Source organism: Tachypleus tridentatus, chromosome 1 (genome assembly GCF_004210375.1).
Source record: "Tachypleus tridentatus isolate NWPU-2018 chromosome 1, ASM421037v1, whole genome shotgun sequence".
NCBI lineage: Eukaryota > Metazoa > Arthropoda > Merostomata > Xiphosura > Limulidae > Tachypleus > Tachypleus tridentatus.
In genome coordinates this window covers 99,363,520-99,378,236 of record NC_134825.1, presented here as the reverse complement: position 1 = coordinate 99,378,236, position 14,717 = coordinate 99,363,520, and the positions used below count along the sequence as shown (strand labels likewise).

Below are 14,717 nucleotides of genomic sequence, written 5' to 3'. Positions count from 1 at the left end.
TGGTAAAATTATGTTTCAGATCAAAAATCACTCTTGAAAACCTGACTTCTTAAACACTATCATGAAATAAATGTATATTAAAGGGAAGTTAAAAGTTACCTCAACAATACATTTATATCCAGATGCCAACTCTTTCTCATTCATGGGCCGGCATCGGACCACAACATGAACATTGTCAGAATCACTGGATTTTTCACCCTGTAAGAAAAATATATTCACATGCAAATTAACATAACCATTAATAATGCAGTCCATAAACCAATACGAATTGACATATTTATGTAACTTGATGTATTTGTACCTGAAAATCACTCTCAAACTTTATTATTTTTGTCACACCATAAATTTTTTAAACCTTTATATTAAAGATAATTTCAGATAAAATTCTCATTTTGACAAAAACATCTGTATGCTCAATCTCACAAAAATATATGCACAAGCTGGCATGATGAGGTTTAATTTTACTGGTCTCAAAAACAACGATTGATAGACTAGGTTTAACTGTGGATTCATACTGTACTTTTTTATGATTAATTCTAAAAACAAATACGTATATGTTATAAAATAAAGAACAACATTTTATAAAAACACAGTATTCATATCTATAACAAAAAAATCAAATATTTTACAAGAAATATCTCAAGATTTAAGTTATTACATACATACACAATGTATGTTTAACACATTTGATTACAGCTTAAATGTTTTAACAATTTATGTGAATCACAAATGGAATTTAACAGTTAATCCTTTCTTGACAAGTCATGGATCAAAGGCCATGTCCTTGTGTTTGTTGATTTGCATTCAAAATTTAATTCAACTACTATTTTATGAATTTATGTCAATAAGTTTGGAATCAATTGTAGACTATGATTTAAGTTCTAATATTATATATGATTTAATTTCTTAATTTAAAAGTAAATACTGAGAAAACACACACAAAATAGAGATTTTAGTAAGTTATGTGGTATGTTGAATGCAGCAGAGTTTAAAATTAGATGTTTGTGATGTAAAAATACTAAATCTATATTCTTGTACAATCTAGGAACTCAAATTACCAATATTAATAAGCTAGAATACAAAATTATAATCTTGCATCTTTTTATTTTGTTTATGTACTTAAATCAAACACAGTGGCCGTATTCACTTCTTTCTATTTTGGAAACAGTCCCTTCTATAAACTTACTCAATATATGAAGTGTGACTAACCAATCGACAGCTTAAAATGTCTCCCTAATGGTTTTCTCAGTCATCTTAATATGCTAAAAGATATCTACCATCTTTTTTTGAACCAAGTTTTGCATTTTGTTAAACCTAAATTTATCTTAGTTACTAAGCTTAATAAATTATAGTGGAATTCTATGGTATCAACACAGTTATTTATGATTTTTTTGGTTATTCAACTGTGTACATATATAAAACCTAAAAGAAAATTTTGTTTCATATCTTCCACATGTGAAATTTTAAAGGGCTTAGCAACCTATGTCCAGCAGCGAGTACAAAGGTCATAGTTAGAAAAGAATTGTTTGCTTTACTCCTTTATTTATTGTTCTATATTTTAAGAAAAAATAAGTATTAAAACTTATGTCTAAATAGTATTAATCTATATACATATATATTGTATAATAATTGAAATGTAGCTAAATATCATGAAATACCAGACCACTAAAATACAGCCAAGATAGGGAAGACTAAAAGTCAATTTAATACTACTGGATACAGTAACACGAGTATACGTGCACCGCATCAATGCAAGTTATGTAATGTTAGCTAGCCATGAATGAAAGGTCAATATAAAAAAATAATAAATATATAATGATATGAAATTTAAGTTACTTAAAATAAACATTTGTATTTTCATGTTATAATATGTACATCATTCTAGCACAAGAAAAAGCATATTTATTTCATAATTTTTTTTTATTATGGTTACAACTTTGGTCACTTCACAGACCCCACATACTTAAGGTATAGAAAATAGCATAGAATATAAAGTCTTACTGAACATAAACACTTGAAATGTATTTAGGAGGTTTTAGAAAATACACTAATAATATTTGAGATTTTGGGACAAACAAATTTTTTAAAATCATAACATGAAATTACTTTGCACGTGAACTAGTAAAAAAAACAGACCAATAATTTCACAAACAAATCTTTGGTAAAAATATTTCATTGAAAATCTGATTTTTTGTGTTTAAAATAATTGTAACCTTTTCTAAAAGTCTACCAAATTTTGTGAAGATACACATGATGTATCAAATATTGTAGTGCAAATACTTAACAAGTGCCAATGTGCAGACAAATTCATACATATTATATTGAGCTCATTGAGAAATGGTTAGAAAAGTTTAAAATTTTATTGGATAGTCAACATGCTTTCACTAGGGAAGAACCTTGCCTTACAAGTATTTTGACATTCTTTGAAAATGTTATTGCTTAAGTAGATAAGGGTAAGAATGCAGATTTGGTGTATCTGGATTTTCAGAAAGTATTTGACACTGTACAACATAAAAAGATTGAACAAAAAATTATCTCTATTGGTGTGGAGTCCAAATTAACTAATTGGATTGAAGAGTGGCTGGGTGGAAGAAAGTGGAAAGTGTTATAAATGGAGTTCAGTCAAAACTGGATTAATGTCACAAGTGAGGTATTTTAGGGCTTAGTTTCAGGACCTTTGCTCTTTTTGATTTACACTAATGACATAGGTGAAAGAATGATCAATAAAATATATTTAGATATGCTGAAAATATTAAGGTCTTGGGTGTAGCTAGCTATGAAGAAGATACTGCTACTCTACAAAACTATTTAGATCGTTTAGTGTGTTGAGTTGTTAAATAAATGGCAGAGTGGTTTTAATTACAAAAAATGCAAGATAATGCATATGAGAAATCAGAACTTGAATTATAAGTATAATTTTGATGGTAGTAACTTCAACAGTGTCATGAAAAAAAGGGATCTTGGTATAATGATTTATCATTCTCTTAAGCCATTCATGCACTGTGCTGTTGCTAGTGGTAAGGCAAATATGATTTTCAGTTGTATCTACAGAAATATTGAACACAAGTCTAAAGAGGTTACACTTTCTTTGTATAGATCATTGGTTAGACTGCATGTGGAGCACTGTGCTCATCTTGGGCTCCTTACCTTAGGAAGGACATTGAATTGTTGAAAAGGGTTCAGATAAGGGTTACTAGAATAGTGCCGGGAATAGAGGGTTTATCCCATGAGGAGAGATTATGATCTTTGAAATTGTTTTCTCTTGAGAAAAAAAAAGTTTGACTGAAAAATTTAAGATTGCATGTGAAATTGATAATGTTGACATATCTTTTTTCATACTTAACAGTGAAAATAGTAGAATACAGGACACAAGTATAAATTTTGTGGTGGTAGAATATTCAGCTAAGACTATTTTATTTTTCTAACAGTGTGGTTGGCCTCTGGAATGGGTTACCTCTAAATGTTGGACAGGCAGTAAATTTAATGAGTCTAAGAGGAAGCTTAATAACAATATGAATTATGAATAATAATGGATAGCTTTAAGATTTTTTAAAAATAATTTTAGTTTAATTTAGAGGATTGTCCCTAAAACTATTTGTCAGAAAAAGCAATATCCATGTAGTTTATGGCACTTAATGTACAAAGAGAAAAAAACAAAAACATTTTGATGGAAAATAGGAACTGTTGATTATTTGCAGATTTTCTAAAAGAAATATTCAAATGAAATTAAATATTGAAATAAGAAATAAACAAGTAAAGTTATACTAGTTTGATAGAATTTGAAACAATTTCCAATCCCAACTTTAGATGACAAATTTAAGACTGCTTCATTTTGCTATACAAATCACAATGTTCCTGCAAAACAGAAAGATGTCATTTTAAAGTAATAATTATTCCATCAGTGAAAACTAGAATAAAACACCATAACACTATTAGATCATATAAAACCAACTATCATTCATTTCTTTCTGCACTAAGAATCATTCACAAACTGTATGTAAATCCATGGGGCATCTTTGACCAACTTCTAGAATACATACAACTTGTCTACTGAAGCTAATGAAACAATAGTGCAATTTTTATGCTTAATTATAATTACTGCACAATATGATAGTTGATCACATCGATTTTGCTAAGAAATGGCCTATAGCTATCTCCAACTAGTTCTCACTCATTGGTGTAAATGCCTTTCACTGCATTTATAATCAACCACAAAATTAGCTTCACAAAACATGACAAACAAGTAACCAACATTTGTGTGAAATAAAGGAGTCTCCACAAAGAACGTCTCAAACTCTATTGACTTCACTCAATTCATATCTCCTGACACCGTGATGGTTGAGATTGATTATGCAAGCAAATCACTGACAACAAATGTTACTTTATAAACTGGATTAAGCTGGTTAAATGTTTTCTTTAAAAATTTTATTTATGTCCCAACATAAAATTAAAATTATTGTACGGAATTTTAAAAATTCTATATATTTAAACACCACATATTATTGAAAATGCGGGACTTAGAAATATCATGGTGGTACATGAACGCTGGAAAAATACTGAGTAACATCATATTTTCAACAATAAAGCAGCTTTATGAACGATTTAGAAATGGCAAAAGAAATAACTTACAGGCATGATGTTTACATAGATGATTCACCTTGAATATCTGAATTGCTGTTCCCTACACAGAATAAATAGTCTCAGCTAACAGAATATCCATGGAATTTTCTGAAAATATTCACAGCCAAGTTCAACATAATTTCTTAGAAACATATTAAAGTTATAAAAACAAGATGATAAAAAAATTTATAAAGCATAAACCTAAATAAAAATACATGCATTAACAATTAGCAGAATGTTTTAATCAGAATGTTACTGATTCATTATTTTTTAGGTCTTAAAACTGCTGATAAATAAAACAGCAGCACAATGTCATCTTAAGCAAAATTTAATATACTTTAAGTAATTCAAATTCACATCCACAAGAATATTCTAAATTTGTTACCTCATTTTAGCAGAAGAATGTATATATACGTGCTGACACATGCAAACAAGCAAAATTTTGCATATGACAAAATGTAGTCACAAGTTACTTGCACCTCCAATCCTCTTATCACAACCATTCAAAACATGAACAGGTTTGTGAAAAACTAACAGAATATAGTGTTCATGTACAAGGGATATGTCACTGCAATTATATTTAGATTTTAAAAGTCTGGTTAAAGAATTGTAAAGTTATTTTGGTTCAGTAGTAATTTTCCTTTGTGGTAACTTAAAGATTTCTTTAATACAAAATGTCCATTCAAAATAGCCTGCCAGGATTTTACATCCCTTAGGAATAACTGTTATGTCATACACTTCCATCATATGCTCTCTTATTCTGGTCAACAAACAAGAATACAACTTCAGCCAGTTTTAATACTTCCTCCTAGGTGGCAATGATACTACCTATATATACAAAATTATATTTAAAACAATTAAATTCATATACTACACCAGATTGTTGAAAGTAAAACACTTTTTGCTTGGCAGGTATTGCTAATATGACTAGCATTTTTTGTAAACTTGAGAAAAGGTACTTGCTTTGGCATCATCAACCACTAGATGGCACCCTTAATCCACCTCCAAATGAGAGCACAATCTCACAGAGCTCCAGAGTGAAGAGTGAAGAAAGCAATTCTATGGTTAATGCTAAAGTAAATGTTACTTGTGAAACTCCATTCCCCCACATGTATATGTATATTCAAAAATTTCTAAACATTAGCCTCCTCAAGAATAGTGAACTTTTATATTTTATAGATACAGTAATACTTGAATTTAGGATAAATACAAAGGTTAATAATATTTAAAAAAATGTGAGCATAAAGACTTACTCAAAAACAGAAATCCCATATAGAAAGACAGCCCATACTTGAAAACATTAAAGGAAACCTCACCAGTTATAGATACTATTGAAGCAGAAGAATAACCACAAGTAGCAAACCCAATCCCTAATTGAAAAAATAGCAATATCAATAAAGTAGAAAACAAAAACAAGACCAGGTTGGCAAAGGCATCATGGTACATTTGATGATACATAACACAAAATTCACATCTAGGGTGTTTATAAACATTATGGTAAACAAGATTTTCCAACTGTACAAGACAGTCTGTTAATAGAGCAAGATCTATGGAGAGATTTGGCATAAAGAATAAATAACCTGTGATGAACCAATTAAAAGGTCTCTGCTCATGCAATATAGCAGCAACCCACTCTGATAACAAATAGAAAGCATTCTGGGAAACAACAATTAGAGTCAGTTGGACAACATAACACAATTAAATAAAAAGTGTGATTCTTTCACACCACTGCTGCTACAAGGATACCACTTCAGAATCTTTAGTTTTTCCATCTTCTCTTGAAATTCAGGTTGCAACTAATGCTTTTAGAAATATAGGTTCATCTTACTGCCCCCTTTTTTTACCATGCATTTCTCATTCCACTATCCTTTTGGTGGACTCATTCATTTTTCTGCTTTTCTAAATGTGAGATCCCACCCTATTTTCTCATCAGATTTTTCATTGTCATCTGTAGCTATAATCATTCTTCTTTGGCACCAGCACTTACTAACTTGGTTTCTGTTTGCCACTTTGCTTGCATGTTAATTTATGTTGACTTAAAGTGCTATTTTGCAGGGAATTTGTTTCTGCCCCCACTGTTGCTGATGATCTCTAATAGGCCTGTTCTTTGCAATTTTTTGTTTTTGGTAGAATTTCTCCTAAGTTGGTTATTTAGTCAGGGAAAAAGCATCAACAAGAGTTGCTTAGAACTAGGGATTTGAAGCTTATCTCAGGTCATTATCCAAATGATCAATATCCAGATAATATTTGCTATTCTTCTCTGTTACCTGTTTCTGAGTCTGTCAGTGCTTGAACTTTTATATTTAATTTTTCTTGCTCCTTTAATATTCAGTAACTGTGTTTTGTTTCCCATATTTTTCCCTCTGCATTTTTTAAAGGGCCACATGGTTTTGTTTTAATTTGTCAATTATTTGTCTTTTATACCACAGGGCTTAGCAGGTGTTTCAAGTTCATTTTTATATCCACTTTCATCGATGCCATGTTTGGCTTTATTATATACCAAGAAGCACCCAAGCTAAACCTGGATCCTCCAGTTATTTCTCCTAAGTTCTGAAAACGTTAATCATTACATTCAACCCCAATGAAATCTCCTACCATATGCTTCTGTGTTGTTGAAGAGGATATGGCTTTAACTCTAACTTGCAACTTACTGATACAACACACAAACATCCTTTCTAGATTTTTCTGATTCATAAGTCACTTCAATGAAGCACTTCAGTAATGTTTCATGAAAACAGCAACTGGAAGATGTTCTTTTTCTCCTCATGCAGTATCTCTGCTTTGGGACTGTCAATAAATGATTAACATATTTTGCTCAATTCTCTGTTTTGTTTTCTGCACCCTTCCCTCTAAAGTTTTATGAAGGGCCACATAGTTTTGTTTTAATCTGTTGAGTCTTTGTCATTTCAACCACTGGGGCTCAATGAGTGTTTCAAGTTCATTTTTATATCTGCTTCACCAATTCCTTTTTTTTAACCTTCTAATTTGCTTTCCACTTCAGGATGATCTACCTTGTGTTCATTGTTTCATCATAAAATTTCACATTTCCAACTCATCAATAGTATGAAACTATTAATTTTGGTTTCCACATGGTTTTATATTCTTGTTTTATGTGGCACCCTAGAAACTGGGAAATTGAAGACTGCTATGAGCTCTTCTCTGTCTCAGTCATTATCTCTACATTCCTTATTTCATGATGGAAGCAATACAAACTTTAAAGTAGTTACTTTGTCATGGCTGTTAGATGATAAAGTGCATATCAAGGATGCTTATATATTCTGATTCACATTGTTTACAGTTTTATTAGATTCTCTTCACTGATCTCTTGTATGTTATTACATTCTTGCTAATGTTCCTCTATGACAGTTTATCAGTCTTGTTGGAATATACTTCTTGGTTGGCACCTTTAGAATTTGATTTCTTGTATTTCACCAAACCCTCCACAGCTTCTCTTCTCTTTCATGTATTTATTTCTAAAGTGAGCTTGTCAGCTTTCTTGAATTCTGTTCATAGAACTGCCTTTTCAGCCAGTTTTTTCTTGCCATGGAAGTCAAAAGCCTCTTGCATCTTAATTTTTTTCAAGATTTATGTAGAGCTTTTTGTTTATGGTACCTAAGAATGTCTCAATATTATCCTCAGTGGTACTTGAGTCTGGTCTTAGGTCATCTGCTATCCATTTTTTGAACTATTGGTAACATGTTTGTTATATTTTACTTTGTTACTTGTTTCAGGGAGACAGAGTTCTGTCATATTTAACACCGATGCTTCTTTTTTCCTGCAGGTTCTATATTCAAACCCATACAGACTTGGAATCATTAGCCCATTAAAAATGTTTAATAAAAATAAACAAATGGCCACACAACCCATACGAGTGGAGGTCTCACAGGATGCCATACTTCCACATAGTATCATAAGCTTTCTCGAGATAAAAGAATACATACACAAGATATTGACATTCAAGAAAGGCTTTTCTGATTAATGTTTAAAGTCAAATCAGGTAATCCACATTGGTGAGCTGTTGGCCTGGTCCAACTTCCATTGAGGCACGAACATCAAATGACATCTACCATGGTCAGTCTCTCTCAAAATGAATAGAAATGATCACTGCCACATGGGTTACTGTCAACCCTCCAAGAAGAGTAAGAGAACAGGGAAGAGGAATAGCTAGAGAGATCAATAGCAGTAAAAGACTGACTAAGTGCATGAAAATTAGTATAAGAATCAGTCCTGAAGAGAGAAAGGTTGTGATCTGAGACCATACACTATATGGAACAATGGAACAACCCCTCCCATCAATATCTGCCCTGCCCCCCCCCCCAAAGGAGATTATGTTCATTAAAATCCCCTAGGATTAACAAGGGAAATGGTAACTGCTCAGTGAGGGCATCAAGGTCCAACTGAACATAGGTAGCTTCAGAAGCCAGGCAGAGAACAAATAGTGATGGCATGACCCAAAAAAAATGGATGGCTACAGCTTCCAAGGGTGTATCAAGTGGCAAAGACAGGGTGGGCCCATACTGACTGAACATCAGTGCCACCTCTCCATGCACTCATCCATTGCACAACCTGTTTTTTCTGTACAAAGAAAACTGCAAAATGATGACTGCATTGGCAGGTTTCAGAAACATTTCCTGTAAGGAGAGACACACACAGGATGGAAAGAATGAATCAGATCCTTTATGTCATCTATATTCAAACAAAAACCCCAAAAATTCTACAGTATCAAAGTAGCCATTTTTATTAAAGTGGGGGAGAATTGGGCAGGGAGCCCTTCTATTTTTTACCACACTTTTTTTCTTTACTGGATGGAGGTCTATTGACATCCATGGATCTTGCCCAGGGTAAAGTAGACAGGTCTCTCTATCTGGACAGATTCCAGTGACTGAGGATATAAACAAGTAATTGTTTTGCATCTCAGGTCTGCAGAAGAGGATGGACCCAAGGAAAGACCCAAAGCCAAATGAAGTGGACATGAGCAGTCGCTGGAAGGAGTGGCAGGAATAGAGATGGAAGTAGACATAGATTCATCAAATCTTTTAACCAGGGAAGGCAAAAAAAGTCTTCAGATGTTTTGCCTAGGAGGGGAGGGGCTATAGCCTATAACCCTAATATGTTTACTTTAGTTGCTGCTTTTAAACTTTAAAATATAATCATTGCATCTTGATTCAACTTGTTTCAGTACTTCTTTGATTATCCCTATTTCCTATTTTAAAGTAACAATTTTTAATTATCTTAAGTTTTTTTTAATGTCTATTCATGGAGAATAATATTTATGCTTATATGTAGCTTTTAGTTTAACAGTGCATGTTTTTCAACAGTTTACTGCTGCATTTGCTTTATTCCATAAGACCATTATTTACTGAGCCACATGGTTTTGTGCCAGGTGTTCAAATAAGCACACATTTAACAAGAGAAGCACAAAAATCAGGAGAATATATCACCACTCACAAGAGTTGAAAAATCTACTATGGCAATCATTTACTTTAGAAAACTCTCTGAAATATAATAGTAACCAGTAAGACCAGCAAACTTGGAAAATGATAAATCTTCAGTGTGGCAATTTCCTGTTAATGCACTGCAAGTTATACAGGTTATTTTGCAATTACTGAACATAAGTAAAACATCAGCTTTTTTTTCAATAGCAGAAAGTAAAAGGATGGAAAATAACAAACACATGCATTTGAATTAAGTTTAACCTTTAAATGGCAGCCATCATTAACTGATGCTGCTACCTACAACATTCCCACTGTTTAAGGGTTAAAACTATTCTACGACATACTTACTGATGAATTCATTACTATTGTACAAGCTTCAGTAAAATATTTACAGTCACTTTTTCTTGTTACTTATAAAACTCCAATCAGTAATATTAAGGCTGGAGATATTGCTATACATATACACATTGTTTACTTTAATAAACATTCCTGACTTGTATAATGGTCCTTAATTGGCATCTCACTTTTGCAATGCATGAGTGGATTTGAAGAACTTATGCCGATAGCAAAGAACTTAGAAAATTTTTGAGGGTAGTAATTTAACATTTTTCTAAACTGGAAATGTATTTTTGATAGATACCTTCACTCACAAAAAGCCTTTCTGATTAGTACTGCCCTCTATCAACGCAAATTTTTTACTCTCCACTATCTTTGTAACTCCCACTTCTTTCTACATATCTAAATGCAAATGACCATGCAGCCACCCTTCACCAAGAGGAGTGCCATTTGACTTTCAAGATGTATAAAACTAAAATTCTATTAGCTTTAAAAACTAGCAACAGAGCACTATTCTGATAGTCTTGAATACCTTATCCACTGATGTTAGTTGGTTCCTATATATGCATTGTTTTCCACTTAACTGTATTTGTCCAACTTACTACTTGATATAAGTCATCCTATATTACCCAAACATCCTCAATACCACTAGAAAGATCAGAGTTTAATGCAATTAGCAATAGTTTGTTAATGTAAATAAATAAAAAGGGTCCAAGCACTGACTCCTGATGTACTCCACTAGTAACAAAAGTCCAGTCCAACTGGACTCCATTAATAACCTTTTTGCCTTTCTCACTTAAGTACCCTACAATCCATGTAACTAGTCTTTTCCCAACACAAAAAAAAAGTAATTTTCTTAGCTATTATTTTATGTGATACCTTATAACCTATTCAAAATCTAAGTATAATTCTACATACTTTTTTTGTCCAGATGACAAGCAACATCCTTGAAAACACAAGATTAGTGAGACTAGATTTAACTTTTAACAAATCAATGTTGGCTTTTCTTTATGAATCTTACTTCAATAAGTAATTTTTAAAGCTTTCTTTATCAGGCTAAAAATTTTCTAACTACTAATGTAATTCTAAGAATTTATGAATGAAGAATAACTGACTTATTATGTAGGGAACTCTTGTCACCTCCTTTAGAATAGTAACAGTTGCAACTTTCCAATCCTCAAGCATTCACCTACTATTTATTGACCTACCGATGGAAGGAACATACTTGTGTATCTAGTATTTAACCTCATTTAAATTCTTGAGGAAATGCTGTCTATTTTTAATTTGTCAATCTTTCTACTCAACACTGTGGGATTAATAGTGATATTAGGTCAAACCCAATATTTTCCCCAGAATTTTCCAAGCAGAAATATTACTATATTTACTTGTAAAAGCAGAAGAAATATTTTAAAGCTCTGTCATCCAATCCTCATTCTACAATTCTACTTACTTTTACGTTTAGCACACTTATATTAAAAGAAAAAATAATCCTTGCCATTTGTTTTAACATTATAAGCCAGCTGTTTCTCATAAACTTTTTGGTGATTTCTTATTAACAAAATCACAAGCTTTTCTACAGTTTTTGCCAACAGGAGACAGCTTCAAAGTACTAATAGGAATTTTATCCTTTAAATCTTCCAATGTATCTGTCAATTAAAAGTTTTAAAGTTAATTCACTTATTTCCAATTTTCTCCTCCATATCTTTAATAAGCAAATTATATTTTATCTAACATGTTTTTCTTTTTTCTATTTTAAGAAATATGTCTACTTTGACTTAAAAGGAACTTTTTAAAATTTACTCAAATCTGTCCCATATTGCCTTTTAACTCATTCACACAATCTACCTTTGGTATCAAAATTGGCTTTCTAAAAAAATAAGAACAAAAATTTCATTGATCCTAACATTTTCCAAAACATGAAATGTAATTACACAATGATCACTTTTCCCCCAACATGTCTTCTATTTCAACTTTTGCAACCATATCCTTATTAGTGATATAATTATAAACCCAAACTAACATCTCCCTGACGTGGCTGTCAAATCATTTAGTATGGAAAACCATCTTGAATTACTTCCATCAATATTTTCCTCTATACAATCCAATGTCTAAAATTATTCTTGAATTGCTGCACAAGTATTCCTATTAGTAAAAACCCTGATCTCCCTATACAATATTTTGTTTCTTTCTGTCTGATCAGGTGATATGCAACAATATCACAAAAAAACCTTTTACCCTCCCCTTGAAACCATGGATGGTAACCTAAATAAATACAACCTCTTGAGTATTTTTTTTATTCAGTAGTAGTGAATACTTATGATGGTTTAAAATGCTATTTACACAATGGACATCTAAAATATTCATGTTTCCCAGCACATAAAAGTAACAGAGCTTGATGGCATAATATGCAAGACATTAAGTTGATTAGTTTCATGATCTAGTTATGCCAAGCAATCTTTTCTTTCTTACAAGTTTCTCTCATGGGATGAAATATTGTTGTTGTTTTTTTCACATGTATAACAGTAGCAAAATATTTATTAATTTACTTTATCCTGAATATGCAAAAAACCATGATGAATGAAGATAATAGTACTACATTCTCTATAGCACCTAAGCTAGCTTAGATAGGGCTCAGTTAGGATATCACTTAGTTGTAACTAATAACATATAATGTTTCAGTTGGTCATGTATACAGTCAATCTTGTAAATTACTTTTACAACACTCACATATTACTTTTATTTTACCATTTACTACGTACATAACAATGACATAATCATCTGTGATGATGAGAGAAACCACTTGTAGAAATAAATATATATACGTAAAAATGACTGGTACGAGTTGAGAAATTTTATGTAGAGGTTCTTTGTGAACCTGACGATGACTGAAGAAGGTCAAAACATTGTTCGCCCCTCTACACAGGATTTTCTCAATCCATACCAGCCATTTTTACATATATATTAATCACATAATTATATTAATTTTACAGGACACATAACAGTCATGTCATATCTATCCCTTTCATAAATTTTGATTAAATACACATCTATGTGTTGTGTGTAACCACTTTAATAACACTCACATATTACTTTTACTATTTAATATGTACACAACAATCATGTAATCATATTAATTTCACATTAGAAAACCAGTCATGCACATATCTATTCCTTTCATAAATTTTATGATTAAATAAACGTCTGTGAGCAATGTTGTATGTAACTACTTTAATGTAACATTAAACTTGATATTAAAGTTAAATCCCTTCAATGCCCAGATGGCACATTGAATCCAATATTGAACTCCAATTCAATTGGAATAAGTGGAAAGGAATAATAATTAATTCCCCCTTAATAATAAAATGTTAGTCCATCACAGCTCTTTCAGACAACAAAGGAGTAGACTGAAACATTGAGATGAGCCTTGCTCAAGAAAAACATCATCACATCGTACAGCAGCCCCAAACGACTAACCATTAAACTACAAATCCAAGTGTGAAACCAATACACCGTGTCGACCCCAAACTTTAAACTAGTAACACGTAAAATTCCAATACGTAAATATATATGATATAACCAAAATTATAGAATGCCTGAATTATATAACTGAAATAATGCAAATGAAGTAAACTTACTAAAATATTTTTCTCAAAATTACAATTAGTAGGAATCGAATGGACTATGAGTAAAGACAGTGCCCCTAGCGTACAAATTAATGCAGGATATCTAAAATGTTTAAGATTTAAAAATATATATTACTCAATATTTTATTAATTGTTTTTATATTATAATTGCACATATTTCTTCTACGTCTACCAATGCATTTATTTCACGCAAATAAGCAATTTTCTTTAGTAATTATTTTGTACTTTATATATGCTTTCTTCTTTGTTTTGTTTGTATAATCCGATAGTTTAGAGTTTAGCAAGAAAGTTTATTATATCCCTAAAATTTAAAGGCTCGATATTCATGCTGGACACAACGCAAATAGCATATTGAGTAGCATTATACTTATAACAATAAGTATATTGTTTTCTACCTGTGTTAGTGATCTTGGAACTAAAAAACTAATTTATATTGTTAGTTTATTTACAATTGTAGCATAAATATGTGGTTCAGAATACAGCTGAGACTGTTTTGTACGGAATTGATTTTTTTTTTCAATATAATATTATATCTATTCTACTCGAGGGAATATTGAACTAATACATAATCTGCATTAAAAGGATTACCTACCGTAATAAAATATGCAATCCTAATAGACATTGTCTGCGTGTTACAACCAACTAACACTGTGTAAGTATCAGGGGCGTAGATCCTGGTTGG

At 31.5% G+C, this 14,717-nt stretch overlaps 1 protein-coding gene across 1 annotated transcript in view; it reads right to left on the bottom strand.

Annotated features, from left to right (window-relative positions):
* Positions 1-14,101, bottom strand: part of LOC143256788 (kinesin-like protein KIF3A) — a 79,827-nt gene extending 65,726 nt beyond the window's left edge. Inside the window, exons 1-3 of the mRNA XM_076514463.1 lie at positions 14,027-14,101; positions 4,630-4,728; positions 100-198 (exon numbers count right to left, since the gene is read on the bottom strand). Of these exons, the coding sequence (XP_076370578.1) occupies positions 100-198; positions 4,630-4,635 (105 nt within the window). The 5' untranslated portion in view covers positions 4,636-4,728; positions 14,027-14,101. The remainder of the gene's footprint in view (positions 1-99; positions 199-4,629; positions 4,729-14,026) is intronic.
* Positions 14,102-14,717: the final 616 nt, after the last annotated feature.